At 43.9% G+C, this 16,212-nt stretch overlaps 1 protein-coding gene across 1 annotated transcript in view; it reads left to right on the top strand.

Annotated features, from left to right (window-relative positions):
* The window catches only part of SETX (senataxin), a 177,310-nt gene that overhangs the window by 44,536 nt on the left and 116,562 nt on the right, over window positions 1-16,212 (top strand). The window contains exon 7 of the mRNA XM_082263751.1: window positions 8,973-9,144. Within this exon, the coding sequence (XP_082119877.1) occupies window positions 8,973-9,144 (172 nt within the window). The remainder of the gene's footprint in view (window positions 1-8,972; window positions 9,145-16,212) is intronic.

Genomic DNA, 16,212 nt, shown 5'->3' on the forward strand with positions numbered 1-16,212 from the left:
ATGTAGAAAGCTGAAGGCAGCATATATACATGTAAAACCTATGTACAGAGATTTGTATCATCTGAGGCTGTTCACTTTACTGGGTCTATCTGAGGGTTTACATCCACTTTAAAGATTTAGAACCACTTTAACCACCCGTTCACTTCCAGAGCTGTTTTTGTTTACATGTTTAAAATATAATTTTAGGCCTGAAGATTACATAAAGCCCCAAACATTATACAGTATCGTTTCTTAGAGTAGACACCCTAAGGAGTAAAAATAGTGTTCCAATTTTTTAATTCACATGATGTTAGCCCAACGATTTATGAAATGCAGAATTTCAGTAAAAAATACACTAAAGCTAATTTTGGTACACAAAAACGCAATAAACTACCACGTTTTTTTGAAGCATAGAAGATTAGCTTGTGCCAAGTAAATACATACCCAACACGTGAAACCTTAAAATTGCGTGCACCTCTGAAACTGCAGCAAATTTCAGTACCCTATGTTTCCTAAAGGCTTAAATTATTTGAGTGGGGGTTATTTTAAATGCTTGGGTGGAACGTTAATTTTTTACACTTTAGGGCTAGTTCACACCAGTTTCAGTCAGTTTTTGGTGCATAAAAAAATTAGAACATGCATTTTTTCTGTACAGAACTATACTCGAACATAGGAAAACTCATCAAAAACACACCAGAACAGAGTGTGGAACACATCCGGAGTGCTTTTTTTGTGGTGTGAGCTGGCCCTAAAAAACATATATTCTTCTTCCTTTTTTATTTTCTAAACTTCTTCTTTTTTTTTTTTGTCATGACCAATGGGATTACTTTTTTGGTGACAAGTTCTGTTTAATTAGACATTAAGGGACTAAAAGACCCCCTAAAGTCTAATATGCCCTGTAGTGAAGCTAATGGAATGCAGATTATGTTCCATTAGCTTCGGACTCCACACGTTCAGCCATACTGGGGAAAGTGACATGGTGACTCAGAAGTGAGGTTTTACATGCTGCCTCTAGGTCAACCAGAATAAGAGACCAATGGATCAGGTTATGCTTGTTCTTGGGCTGCCAATGGGTGCCTGGAGCCCAGGAAATATGGACTGTGTCTACAGCAATTACTTTATCCTCTGCCCCTTTTGTGTGGATGGCCTAGAATATGTCATGAGACAAATTTTGAGAATGGTCCTAATCTTTATTCACATGCACAGAATCTTGTCGCTCAAAGCCTGGATATCCTAGGCCTCTTGCACAGGGTACTGATGTTTGCGCTTCTGCTTTATTAGCCGTAATTTTAGATGTTTGTTTTGCATGTATATGTGCATTCGCGCGCACAATAGCTTCCTAGGGAAAATTCATTCATATACCTGGCATCTATGGACATCCAAGATTCCTATCTGTGGATTCCAGTTTATCCCCTTCATAAGCGATTATTGCACTGTGCAGTGGCGGACAATAATTACTTGTCATGCTGCCTTATCCTCTGCTCCCAGGGTATTCACAAAGGTCCTAGCCCCTCTTCCTGCCCTTCTGAAAACTTAGAGCATCCAGGTCACAGGTTATCTGGATGACCTCTTGAAGGACCCCTCTCCCTTCCAGCAAAATGTCTATAGATGCTTTAGGCTTTTGGTTGGGTGATCAATTTTCTAAAATATGCTCTCCAGCCTTCTTTGTAATATTTGGGTCTGGTCCTAGTTGCATCCCAAGCAAATTTTTTTTTTTTATTTATTTTTTTGCAGCTTACACTCAAGAATTGGGGTCAAGGGTGCATCCCACAATGAGCATATTGAATGGTTATTGGTTTAGACACTTATTTAGTAAAAATCTAGCACCTTTACACTATACACTATTTAAAGCTTCCAGAATATATTGTCCAAGCTTGACTGAACAGGCTGCTGAACATGTTTAAAGATGCTGAACTAACTTGGGTGAACATTGGCCTAAAATATGGCAATCAACTATACTGCACCAAGATTAACCAAATTTTACCTGGTATAAATGAACAACATTAGCCCAAAAAAGTGTCCTCAAGTGCTCTCTGTGTATACAGCCATTTTTAGTAGGTTTGTGTACGCATTTCTGGCAAGGGGTACCCCTGAAGGTGGTACCATGCGCCTAATTGTCTGCCAGTATTGGCCGGCTGTCGTTGGGGCTCAAATGTAAGATGGTGCACCTGAAGCTGTCTCTTTAAGAATGAACAATGGATGGCTGGCTGGGAGCTAATAAGCAACCTCATATAGGCGAAGACTGGGTAGTAAGGGATTAAGCTTGGTATTTCTGCCCACCACTCCTAGTAGGTAATAGATCTGGTGCAATCAGCTTAGTGGTCAGTTGCCCCAAAGTCCTCACGATCAAGTCCTTGCTATCAGGGTGTTACTGGCTCTGTCCTGTGGCAGGCACACACATTGCAACAGGTCCCTTACCTCCAGTCCCAGCTCAGCAAGCGACCTTACAGTAGCTCAGTCTTTTGGCTCTCTGAGCATACAGAATGCCAAAAAGGGCATCCCGAACTCCAATCAGACTCTGTTCTCTGGTGTGTTGTATAGAGCCCAGCAGGAGGTGTCTGCTCTCTGATTTCCTGCACTAGACTGCCCAGAGCTCCTATGAATTGCCAGGGAAAAGTTCTGTTCTCTCCTCTTCTTGACACAGAGCAGCGTGGGTAGTGAAGTCCACAACCCATTATCCTCCATACACTTGCATTGTACTGTGGGATTACATATCCCTATGTCCATGGCGGCAGCAAAGCAAGTTCTTGTTCCCTCTGATTGGCTCAGAGCCACTGTTGCTAAGATGGAGGGGGGTGCAGGAGCAGGGAGATGAAGCAGGTAAATAGACAGCTGTGCCGCTCTGTCACTCTGCAACAAGGAAGTGAGGGGAGAGAGCCGGCAGAAGCAATATTCTCCATGCACATGTTCATGGAAATGGCTATAATAAAGCTGGGTGCTGTAATAACCACCAGTTGGAAACCGCAGACACGCTGAACAAAGAAATGTCAGTCTCCCCCCCCCCCCCCCCCAAAAAAAAAAAAAAAAACAAAGTCAGCAGTTACAAATACTATAGCTGCTTACTTTTTAATATAAGGACGCTTGCCTGCCCAGGGATCCTGCGATGTCCACCCCAGAGCCAATTCTACAATCCGCTTCGGGTGCAGGTCATCTTCACTAAGGGAAACTGGCAGTGAAGCCTTACGGCTTCACATCCGGCTTCCAATTGTGCGAGCCAGGCTGTGCTTTGTGATTGGGCCCCACAGTCTTGTTGTGGATGTGTCCCAGAAGGCTGCGGGGAAGGAGGGGAGGCTAAACCTGCGGTCAGATCGACGCAGAAATTTTGTGTCAAAATCGGGTTCCTGCTTTCCCACAAAAAATTAATGTGCCATATATAAAGGAGAGGAGGAGGAAGAAGAGTGGAACTTCCCCTTTTGGGTGAAGTTCTGCTCTAATGCAGAACACATAATTGCCTGCAGTTAAGCTTTAATCGCTTCCTGCTCAGCCACTGTACATTATACATCCAGGCAGGACAAGAGGGTGTATTGGTAGTTCTTCCCAAAATTGCACCTTGTGCATGCCCTTGGGGTGGGTTGTGCAGTAGAGCAGTCTGTGACCTGCTGATCTGCGATCAGGGTACGGGGCTGCCCTGATTGACCCTTGTACCATGGGATTGTTGTGACCAATCACAGCGATCACATTACCAGTAGTAAGCAAGGGCTGTCATTTGAGACACCCTTGTTTACTACTGTGATCTCTGTGAACACATGGTACGGGGCCTATCTCAGCAGACACTATACCATGTGATAGCAGTGGAAATGACAGCTATCGTAGTACACAATGGCTGGTAGGTGTCAAAAATGATTGCCTATCATGACTATAAAGGTAATAGTATAAAAAAAAAAGAAAAACACCCACCAAAGCTATGGTGACACTGCACTGGTGACAATATTTAAAAAAAAAAAAATGTATATATTTTTTATATATATATTCATTCACATACTGTCATTAGAGCAAGTGTAGTATCACTATGGTGACTTTGTACTTCTGTGACGGTGATCATGTACAATGGCTGGCTACTCCTAATATCCTTAATCACCATCGTACCAGTCAGTGTTCTGATCACAGCCACACTGGTCATGTTGTCCCTGATCCTGGCCACACTGGTCATGTTGTCCCTGATCCTGACCACGCCGGTCATGTTGTCCCTGATCCTGGCCACGCCGGTCATGTTGTCCCTGATCCTGGCCACGCCGGTCATGTTGTCCCTGATCCCGGCCACGCCGGTCATGTTGTCCCTGATCCCGGCCACGCCGGTCATATTGTCCCTGATCCCGGCCACGCCGGTCATATTGTCCCTGATCCCGGCCACGCCGGTCATATTGTCCCTGATCCCGGCCACGCCGGTCATATTGTCCCTGATCCCGGCCACGCCGGTCATATTGTCCCTGATCCCGGCCACGCCGGTCATAGTGTCCCTGATCCCGGCCACGCCGGTCATAGTGTCCCTGATCCCGGCCACGCCGGTCACGGATTCCCGCTTGCACCAGACCAGTGCAGCAAGCAATAGTGTTCCTGATCATCTCCCCACCAGTGCAGTGTTGCCTATGGCTGCCACCTGCACTAACCCTGGCCTGTTTATTGACCACATTTTTGCCTGCTACCTAGACTGATCCTTTGCCTGTTTGCTGACCATGGTTTTGCCTGTGGCTTGAACTGACCTATCCGAACATGCTGTTGGCTATATTCCTGCAAGAAACCAGTCCCAGCTATCTCCTGTGGATATCTGCACTCCTGGAACCACAAAAACTCTTTTGTTCTCCCTGTCTTCTGTACTTCTAGTGCAGTGAACATGGCATTTCTAGGGGCAGCCATGTACCAGTAGGCTAGGCTAGGTTTGCTTGACTTATAGGAATTGGGACTGCTATAGGTGATGGTACACTAAGCTAGATTCCCTGATCACTTGTACAGAGGTAATCATTACAGTACATGACACAATTGATTGATTTGTGTGATGCACAAGATACAATGTCCGGTACATCAGTCCAGACACTGAAAAGTTACCACCATCCCCATACACGGGAGGAGTAGTATAATGTGTTTTTGAGTTGTAATTCTAAGTATGCCCATGTTTGGGAGAAAGATCTTACTAAATTTACCACTTTTGTGTAAACTGTGTGTGTTTAAAAAAAAAAAAAAAAAAAAAAAATAATAATTTTCTTTTACCATTTTCCCAAAAATGTGGCAAACAATGAAGTCTTCAAAGGACACTATCACTCTTAGAAAATAATTACAGTTTGGAGAGTAGTTTCCACTGTCCATGGGCAAATGCGATAGTTGTGCAATTTTTGCCCCTAGAAAGCGTGAAGGGAACTCCTTGGATTTTGGATTGCTCTAGGAGGATAGACTGAAAAGGTCTCACACGTGCACAAGTGTTTTGGGGTGTATTTTACATATGCCTATGCTATGTGTTAGAAATACCTTTTTTATTATTTGACAATTTTGTGTAAACAAAAAAAATTTCATTCCACATTTTCCAAAAACTTGTGACAAAAAGTAATTTTTAAGACTCACTATGCCTTTCAGAAAATACCTTGGATTATGTGCCTTCCACATTTTCCAATGGTTTTCATGTACATGTGATGGGTAGTCAGGAAATTTAGATGTGTAATGTATGCCTCTAGAACAGGGTTTCTCAACCAGTGTGCCGTGGCACACTAGTGTGCCATGAAGGGTTCCCAAGTGTGCCTCGGCAAAATGACCCCCAACCTATGCATTAACTAATCTGCTCTTTATTGGTTGCTGGCTGGTCAGTTGATACAGCGGTGCCGGTCCGCTGTCTAATACTCGCTTCCCGCTGCCACAGGCACTCTGGAAGCTGTGTGAGCCTCCCGACACGCGTCCTGCAACCGATGACGTCATCGGTTGCTATGGGAGGGGCGGGCACACAAGCAAGGGCTTGCTGGACAATCGAGGCGGGAGACGCTAGCTGGCGGGAGAGAGATAACAGGAAGGAGGATCTTCTGTGCCTGCATGTCAGCTCTGTGAGGTACACGGGATTATGTGGCATAACTTCTTTTAATATTTTACCTACTTAATAAACATTAATATATATGTAATTTAAATATATGTGGGTTTATAAAAAAAAAAGTTTATTTTAACTACTGTATTACTATATTATACTGATCATAATAACAGTACTTTTTTTTTTTTTTTTTTTATATATTGTATTCTGCTTACAGATTTTTTTTTTTTTTCTTTTTGTATTCTACTTGCATGTCTGCTGCAGTTTTGTCTGTGTGCATATATACATGTCAGTATGTGTGTGTGTGTGTGGTGTATGTATGTTACCTTTAATCCTGACCCCCCTACCCCCCTGCCTTTATCCTGTACCATCAGAAATGCTTTTTTAGGGATTCCTGTACCATCAGAAATTCTTTTTTAGGGCTTGTTTGTGATAGCAGCAAGGACTGCTGCTCCTCTGAAAAGCAATCCATTCTCAGGTCGCTTTTTTGAGGCATTTGACAGGCGGTAAAGAGGCATTATGTTGCCTCCTCACCACCTGTTTTAAGCCTGTAAATGCAGCATCGCTACACGCAACCGTACAATGCACACAGTTGCAAGGTAGTTGCAGTGCAGCCCCATTCACCCTGGGTATACCTCCAGCTACAACCACAGCATGTGTAAACCCCCAGCTGCTGCCTCTGCAGCTAAAGGGGGAGAAGTTGGGGATGGTAAAAACAGCTCAACCATGTGGTTTTACCACCCCTCCAACCTGACATGTGAACAAGCCCTTGGTTCACATCTGCATGGCTGCGTGCTGTGTGTAGGGCAGCCCATTCATTTCAATGGGCTTCCATACCTGCAGAAATGTAGAGACCTTTTTTTTTCAAATTACGCTGCACCAAAAGCACCCCATGTTTGTTAATGTGTGGGGTACCATCAGGAATTATTGGCACCTCTAAAGAGCAGAGCATTTTTGTGTGTGTCAGGAATGAGCGCAATTGTGCGCGCATTCCCCGACATACAGGAACGAGAACTGAACCTTTGACAGGGGTGCCTCAGGACCGAAAATACTTTTCAAGGGCGCCCCGACTGGAAAAAGGTTGAGAAACACTGCTCTAGAATACCGGAAGGTGCTCTTGGGATGCTGGGTCTCTCTATGCATCTAGGCTTTGAAAAAGTTTCAAACGGGGTATCTCCATTCTAGGGAGGCATAGCAAAATGTGTGTGTGGTTTTTTTTTTTTTTTGTTTTTTTTGTGTAATTGTAAGTATGCTCAAAGCTGTGTGTGAAATAACTTGATAACCCTACATCTTTGCGAAAACATGTATTTATTTGTTAATTTTCCAACAAAATGAGACCTAAAAATTCCAACTTTAAAAAACTCACCATGCCTTTTATTAAATTCCTTAGACTGTCTAGTTTCCAAAAAAAAGGATTATTTGGGGGGTATTTGTACTGTCCTGGCATTTTAGGGCCTCAAATGGGAAAGGCAGTGAGTACATCAGGTCTGATCAATTTTCAAATCTATACATGCATATGTATATCTCATAGTTTTTAGACTAAGACTAATATACACTGATTTGCGTTTACATTTTGGCCTAAATTTCATGAAGAAAGATTTATTTGCAAAATTTTATAACAGAAATTAAAAAATGTGGTAAGAATTAAGTCCTTTTTTAGTTTTTATATAGCAAAATAAGAAGTGCTGATTAAAAACCACCAAAAGAGAGCCAGATATGTCTAAAGAAAATTTCTTTTAGGTACAGTGTTTCGTGACTGAGTCTTATAAACTTATAAATGTAAGTCCACAGTAGCGCAAAATCTTTTACCACAAAACCAAATCCGTGATCCATAAATCAATAGTGCAAACAAAGTCCAATGAAGTCCTCTGAAAGTTTTTCAATGCAGCTGTGTGAACCCCAGTGATTTCCTATTAGAAATACGTCACCAAGTGTTCCACCACCGCTGTATGTCACATCCAACCCACTCCCATAAGACAGCAACTCGCCAAATCCTATTCCCCCTCCTATCTTATGAGTGGGCAAATATGCCTTCTCCTTCGTAAGCCACTCTACTTCACTTCTCCACCCCTCTTGCAGTATGGATTCACATCAATGGGTATATAAAAGAGAAAGAAAGGGCTCCACTAGTGTGATATTGTCATCACTCAATCATTTTTGTTAAAAACTATTCACAATTCACTTACATATTTAGCATCAGGCATTGTACAATGTGTTGGTATGTTAGCATAGTATAGAGGTCCCCATTTGTCTCACCAAATCCACGCTGGCTCACGGCTGCTACAGGGAGACTCTATCCGCTCTCACAATGTTGATGTGACCCTTTCCGGTAGCCGTACAGTCACGTCCGACGCGTTTAGTCCCTTCCAACTTTACAGGGGTGGGCAACCAGGCTTATCAATACTCCGCCTCCAATATGTTAACCCTTTCCAAGGTCGCTGACATACATATTGCTGTGCTGTTAAGGCTGCCTACTAATTAAGTCGCTTCACTCAATCCACTGTACAGTTTACCTCCCAGAGGTCCTAATGATAGATGTGGAGAATGCAGAAGCATGCCATCTGTGCATTTAACCCCTCATATCCCACGATAGCACCCTCTTACTGATGCTTAAAAATACAGAGAGATATACTTTTGATTAAACAATGTAATATAACCTATTAGGAGCGTGGGGTACATAAGTGAGTTATTCTCATTCAAATTGTTACAGCGCTAAAATCTGAAAAATTGTCTGGGCAGAAAAGAAGTGAAAGTCTGGTTTTGAGGTGGTTAAAGGTACTCCTTTCAGTCAACTGTTGTAGCAGTAAATGTATTATGTTTTACTGTATACATAACAACTTGAAGTCTGTTTTTGCCTGCTTGGCTTTCAAAATTATTAAAACAACTGTGACTGTAACCTAAAAAGTATTGTATGACTGGCAATTGTATGCATTTTTTAATGGCTTAAAGTATTGCACAACTTCACAGTAATATAATCGAATTATTTTAGATGAAAGCTCAAACCCCTTTTGGCCTGCTCTTCACTGCTTCATGACCATCCTTGATCGCTTGGGTTCCAAAGTATGGGGGCAGCTGATTGATCCCATCCAGGCATTTCAGACCATCATAGGCAGTCCAAGCTACAACAGCGAGATTGAAAACATCAGGACAAGCTGTCGGAGGTAGGTACTGCCACATTGTAAGTATAAAGAGGAACTTTGTTTTTTTGTTAGAAGTGCTTTGTGCAGTCCATGGACAAAAGGACATCTTGGCATACCTCCATCTAGGGCTAAGAGTAGAAGTTTTGTGTGCATTTTGTGATTTATTATGGATTAGGTCTCTGTGTATGCTCCTTGCCTGGAGGACTTTGGACAGTATGTACCTCCTAAGGCACAGCTCCCCTTAGTGGCTAGAACACCCGCCCTGTATCACCAGTTTAGCGGAGTGTCCTTAAGGAGGTAGAACATCTTTCTTTAGTTCTGCTTGATGCGGTCCTGAAAATTCTATTCACAGCCTATGGCAGTGTCAAACCAGACATTCTCTCCAGCAGCCAGCATGGGGCTCAGTGTCTAGACCAACAGAGCTGGAGATTCACTACAGCCACTGTTGTGCAAATAATATCAAGAGGGGAAGATTCTCAGGTAGCTAGTTATGATAGGTACCTGCTCCCACTTTCGGTCGGATCACTTATGGCGCTTTTCCACTGCATGGAACCAAACGGTTAGGCTCGCTTTTGTGCTTTTCCACTGCTGGTACTGCATGGTATGGTGTAGGAACGGTTCGGTACAGTACGGCGGCGCTTTTCCACTGCATGGAACCGAGCGGTACGGCTCTCAAAAACAGTACCACCTCGATTGTGGTTCCAACAGGTACCATACCCGGTACCATATCCCACAATCCTTTGCATGCAGTCACTACTAGCCACTGATTGGTCAGAGAATCCCACCCACCCCGTTGTTATCCCACCCACTTAACTTTAGTACTACTTTAGTGGAAAAGCAAACCATATCGTACCGTTCCAACACCGTACCATGCGGTACCAGTAGTGGAAAAGCAAACCGGGCCAAACAGGGCCGAGTAGAGCCGAGCCGGTACTTGCAGTGGAAAAGTGCCATTAGATGATTTCACTGCAAGTTCGGCACCCCTTCCCTGCCCACATCCTTCTGGGGCACACAGTTCCCAGCAGGCTATGGGATCATTCCCATAGCGCAGTGCAAAGTTGGCTTATTAGATAATCTTCCCTTTGGCTTGGAGAATGTCAGAACTGGCAGCTCTTTTCTATTCGCTGTTCTTCATTTTACATCAGGAAAAAAATGGTCTGACAACCTTGTCGTGCCTTTCTTTTAAAGGTTCCATTATCCTTCCTTCCTTAATGAGGCCCTTTTTTGTCCAGTTACTTTTTCTGAATGTTTTGCAGGCAGTAAAAATTTACTTACACCGTTTTCTTTGATTGGGAGATGGGCCTTCAACGTTCCCATAAGTGGTCCTAGTAGCCAGTGCCAATACTGTATGTTGGAGTAACAAGGTTATACAGTGAATATAAAAAGTCTACTCACCCCTGTTAAAATGTCAGGTTTCTGCGATGTAAAAAAAATGAGACAAAGATAAATCCTTTCAGAACTTTTTACAGCTTTAATGTGACCTATAAACTGTACAACTCAGTTGAACAACAAACTGAAACCTTAGGTGGAGGGAAGTAAAAATGAAAACTAAAATAATATGGTTGCAGAAGTATGCACACCCTTAAACTAATACTTTTGTTGAAGCACATTTTGATTTTTTTTTTTGCAACACTCAAACTTTTTGTGTATGAATCTACCAGCAAGGCACATCTTAACTTGGTAATATTTGCCCATTCTTCTTTGCAAAAACACTTCAAATCTGTCAGATTGCGAGGGCATCTCCTGTGCACAGCCCTCTTCAGATCACCCCACAGATTTCAATAAGATTCAGGTCTGGGCCATTCCAAAACTTAAATTTTCTAGTGAAGCCATTCCTTTGTTGATTTTGGATGTATGCTTTGGGTCGTTGTCATGCTGAAAGATGAAGTTCCTCTTCATGTGCAGCTTTATTAGCAGAAGCCTGAAGGTTTTGTGCCAATATTGACTGACTGGTATTTGGAACTGTTCGAAAATCTATCTACCTTGACTAAGGCCCTTGTTCCAGCTAAAGAAAAACAACCCCAAAGCATGATGCTGCCACCACCATGCTAACTGTTGATATGGTGTTCTTTTGGTGATGTGGATTGTTGTTTTTGCACCAGATATATATCTTCTGGAATTATGGCCAAAAAGTTCAACCTTGGTTTCATCAGACTATAACACGTTTTCCCACATGCTTTTGGGAGACTTCAGATGTGTTTTTGTAAAATTTAGCCGGGGTTTTTTAAGAAAAGGCTTTCGTCTTACCACTCTACCCTAAAGCCCAGGCATTTGAAGAATACGGGAGATTGTTTTCACATGTACCACACAGCCAGTACTTGCCAAATATTCCTGTAGCTCCTTTAATGTTGCTGTAGGCCTCTTGACAGCCTCCCGGATCAGTTTTCTTCTCTTCTTCTCAGCAATTTTGGAGGGACATTCAGTTCTTGGTAATGTCACTGCTGTGCCATAATTTCTCCACTTGATGATGACGGTCTTCACAGAGTTCCATAGTATCTAATGCTTTGGAAATTCTTTTGTACCCTTCTCCTGACTGATCGCTTTTAACAGTGAGATCCCTCTGATGCTTTGGAAGCTCTCTGCGGACCATGGCTTTTGCTGTAGGATGCGACTAAGACAGGGCTTGACAAATTTGCCTGAAATCTAGGAGCCAGCTAAAAAAGTTAGGAGCCAGTTTTTTTTTTTTTTTTTTAATCGAACAACCAAGCTTCATTTAATAAAACTGATACTAAATTTACACATAAATACGACTAGAACCCCACTCTCCTCTATAGCGCAATTGGATGGAAACAGACTGTCTGTCTCTTTCCATCCGATGTCGTCATCTGATCCGATCCACGGAATGGATAGAATATAGAACCACCATCCGTTTGTTTTTGGTGGACAGGATCAGATGGCGGCAGACTACTGCTCCATAGAGGAGACTGAAGGCTCCGATCAGGTCTGCCTGAAAAACTGACAGGTGGATCTGATCAGACAGCCTGTGTGAAAGGGGCCTTCGGCTGTGGCATTGCAATGAGGAAAAAAAAAAAAAAAATTATATAATAATTTAAAAAAAAAAGAAGATAATTATTATTATTTTATTTTTTTTAAATGTAAAAAATAAATTAGTAATAACCACACTCCCTGTCCACTTACCTTTTTAAGCAAAGGTAACTGGACAGGGAGATGAAGCCTGCAAAAACTTCCCTCTCATCTCCTCTTGGGAAGGAGATAGGAAGGCATTGAGAACAGGCAGTGGAAACAGTCATTACTCCCGGCCACCACAAGAGGGCGCCAGTTCCCCGTTGGAAGCCTCTCTCATCTCACAGAAGAAGGCCGAAAAGCCAGGGCCTCAATTTTCGGACGGCGCTGAAGTCCGTGCACTCGGGGAGGAGGTAGGGGCGCAAAAGGGACATGACACCTGCAGGGCACCCCAGGCGCCAGGTCGCTAATTCTAGTCGCAAATGCGACCTGGCGCCCAGGGTTTGTCAAGCCCTGGACTAAGAAAATGTGAGGAAAAACCTACTAGAATAGCTGAATTTATGTGGGGTTAATCAGAGGCACTTTAAATAATGGCAGATGTGTACTAACTCCTATTTAACATGAGTTTGAATGTGATTGCTTAATTCTGAACATAGAGAAATCCCCAGTTATAAGAGGGCGTGCCCCCCCCCCCCCTTTATGCAACCACATTAATTTCGTTTTTTTTTTTTGGTTTTACTCTCCCACCCCCCCCAAAAAGATGTTTGTTTTTCAATTGAGTTGTACAGTTTATAGGTCACATTAAAGGTGGAAAAAGTTCTGAAATTATTTATCTTCGTCTCATTTTTTTACATCACAGAAACCTGACATTTTAACAGGGGTGTTTAGACTTGATATATCCACTATATATTAAGCAATTTCTATCAAAATATAGGAGCTCCTTTTTATCTGTCCAATCTGTGGGATTCCTGGGTCTTTGTGCACCAAATATCTGTCTCCCAGGTATGCAAGGCTGCTACCTCCAGTTCATATGTTTACCAAATTCTGTTAAACTGTTTTCACTGCATAAGTTGATTCCAGTTTTGATTACAATAGCTTACTCCAGTAGTTTGTTAAAGAATGCATATCCCACACATTGTTGTTTTTTTTTTTTTCCTGTATAGTGGGCATGTTGCAAACATTAGAGGGTTGTTTCTGAAGGTTATATTGGTTTTATTTCCATGTGTTTTATAGATTATATATAGATAGTTAGTTAGAAACCATTGTCTAATAAACATTTTAAGATTAAATTTATATAGAGTATAAATGTGTGTGTGTGTGTGTGTGTGTGTGTATAATATATATACATATATACATACATACATATACATTCCCCCCCCCCCCCCTAAAACTGCAGCTCTTGTGGGAATGTTCTTGGTCTGCAGTGGTCAGGACCTACCAAAAGGTCCAAAGAAGGAAAACCGGCAAGCGGGCAACAGGGTTTTTCTTCCAACCAAGATTCATTGATGCACATGGAGAAGGAACACTGGCCCTTGTAGTCTGATCCTATAGATGAGCCACTGTAGCTCAAATTGCTGAAAAAGTTATGCTGGTTTCGATTGGTCTCACAACACACAGTTCATTATAATTTACTGCATATGGGTCCGAGTACTCATGCTGGCCCATATCCACAGCCAGAAAGCACCTATAATTGGTAAGTGAGCATCAGAACTGAACCACAGGAGCAGTGGAAGAAGATTGCCTGCTCTGATGAATTCAAAAATTGTTTGAGGAACACAATGGGATTATTTTACTAAAACTGGAGAGTGCAAAAAAAAAAAAATATATATATTTTTTTGGTGTAAAATACCATATTTCTTTTGTTCATTGACGGACATCGCTCCAGAATCTTCTTGATCATTGGGTTATGCTGGCACCTAAAGGAGTAGGACACTAGGTAGGAAAAAGCTTTACCACGCCTATGGGGCAGTCCCAGGGGATTTACTCACACTTCCTGCTATAGGCACTCAGTTTTTTTTCTGCCTAGTCAGGAGTAAGGACCTAGTTCTTTGCTGGGATCTCTGGTCCTAGCATTTTTTCCTTTTTTAATTTATTTACTCTATTATTATTTTCTGTTCCTGTGAGAACTACAATCAACTGCTGGACTGGTTGATGGACTGGATATTCTATAGCCTTATGGTCTCCCCATTCTGGCCAGGGAGCTCAACCCGACCTCAGTTCTGTGCTAGGTCGGCCGCGACATAGCCCCGCTAGACGGGTTGCTGGCCGGCGAGTTAAACGTCTCACGAGGACGCATAGACCTGGTCATGACTTGTGTCGCAGCGTGCCTCTGGGCCCCAGCACCCCCATTCTGATGGTGCGGTGGTCTACCTGGAGTGGTGCCCACCCGGTTTTCATGGTGTGATAAGTAGTTTCCCCCCTTCCCCGGTGGCCTTTTGGGGTGAACGTGGGCCCCTCCCTGGGACGGTTGGACCCCTGGGTCCCCTCCTTCCCATCTAGCGTCCCCCCCCCCTCATTTATCAAGGTCCCCCTGTGGACCACCCCTCATCTTTGTACACCTAGCTCACCCCCCTCCACCTCCTAGGGGTGGTCATGCATGTGATGTTTGTGTGGGGGTGTTGAGCGCGCAATGGGGACCGGGGGGGGGAATGGGGGGCGCGCCGCCTGCTGCTAAAACTGCGGTTTTGGGGGGGGGAGTGGTCTTGGTGGGGGCTCCTGCCCCTCCTTACTGCCCATTCATTTCCGGGGGTCGCCAGTTTGTCATGGATGGCTGCTGTCTATAGCGGCAGCCATGTTTGTGTAGTCCGGCGGCCATTTTCTTGTAGTTTCCCATTGATATGAAGCGCGGCCATGTTTTTGAAGCCTAAGTGGCGGTGATTCAGCGGTGGGCCTCTAGTGTTATTTCCTGAACTTCCTCCTTCTCTCGGCTCGCCGTACGGCATGCATCTTGGCGCACTGCTCTGTTGGTGGTGGTGAGTCCCTGTGGGTGCAAAGTGGCTTCCCTCTTTCTGCTATATCAATAGCTTGGTGCGCTGGGACTTGTGGTGCTGCTTGTGCAGTGGTGGGGGTGTCGTTTAGCAGTGCTTTTTCTATTTTGGAGTCCCTTGAACATGTTTCACCACCTGACCCCCTCTTAGAGGCTGCGGGGCCCTCCACGTCTAAAGCCCCGTACACACGTACTGATCGTCGGCCGAACGATCGGCCGTCTTTTGTCCAGGGCTGTCGTGTCTGTTGAAAACTGCAAAAGACTGCACACAAATTTTGTCGGCCAACAACAGCTGACTGCAGAAGTGATGTTTAACTTTCCTTGTCTTTTTTCTTTTCTGAGCATGCCCAGTCTTGCTAATCTGCTGTCTGTCGGCCGAAATCTGTACTGACTGGCGAACAGTCGGCTGTTCTGGTGTTGGCCAACAAAAATTTTAATGCCTGCACGACAGATTCTGTTGGGCCGAAAATGCGCTGTCGGAAGCATCATACTAACAAGCCTACAATCGGCCGATCGGTCATCGGTCGTCGGCCGAATATTTACGGCCGACAATCGGTATGTGTGTACAGGGCTTTAGTCCGCTCTGTGTGCTATGATGGCTGTCCTGGAGTAATTCGTGTCCAGGGTAGATATGGTCCTGCAAAACAGCATGGGCAAAAAGCGCCCCCCGCCTTCACTTGCATCCTCTGTCTCCCCAGATTCTGAGGTGAGTCTGGCCGCCGCGGCGCGAGGGATCCCTACTGGGCGTCCATGCCCCGAGTGCTCTGATAGTGAGGATGATTCCTCTTCTACTTCGACCACGCACGAAAAGGCGCTAGTGGATGCACGGATTGTATCAGTGCAGGAAACTTTAAAACTGGAGGAAACCGCTGCATCAGAGACGCCGGTACATTTCGATCCCCACAAATCCTTTAAGGCGACAAAAGTATTCCCCTTTCCCGCCTATTTTGACAAAATTTTCGTGAGTCAGTAGGGTTTCCCTAAACACACTGTCGGGGTGCCGCAGCGTTTCGCTAGGAGATATCCTTTTGAAGAGTCCCTGTTAAAAAAAAGCTGATAGTACCACCTGTGATGGATTCTTAGGTTTCCAGGGTAAATAAAGCCACCCTTGTCCAGGTGGAGGACCTTTTTGACAAGAG

This window comes from Pelophylax lessonae (genome assembly GCF_965119305.1).
Source record: "Pelophylax lessonae genome assembly, chromosome: 7".
Classification (NCBI taxonomy): Eukaryota; Metazoa; Chordata; class Amphibia; order Anura; family Ranidae; genus Pelophylax; species Pelophylax lessonae.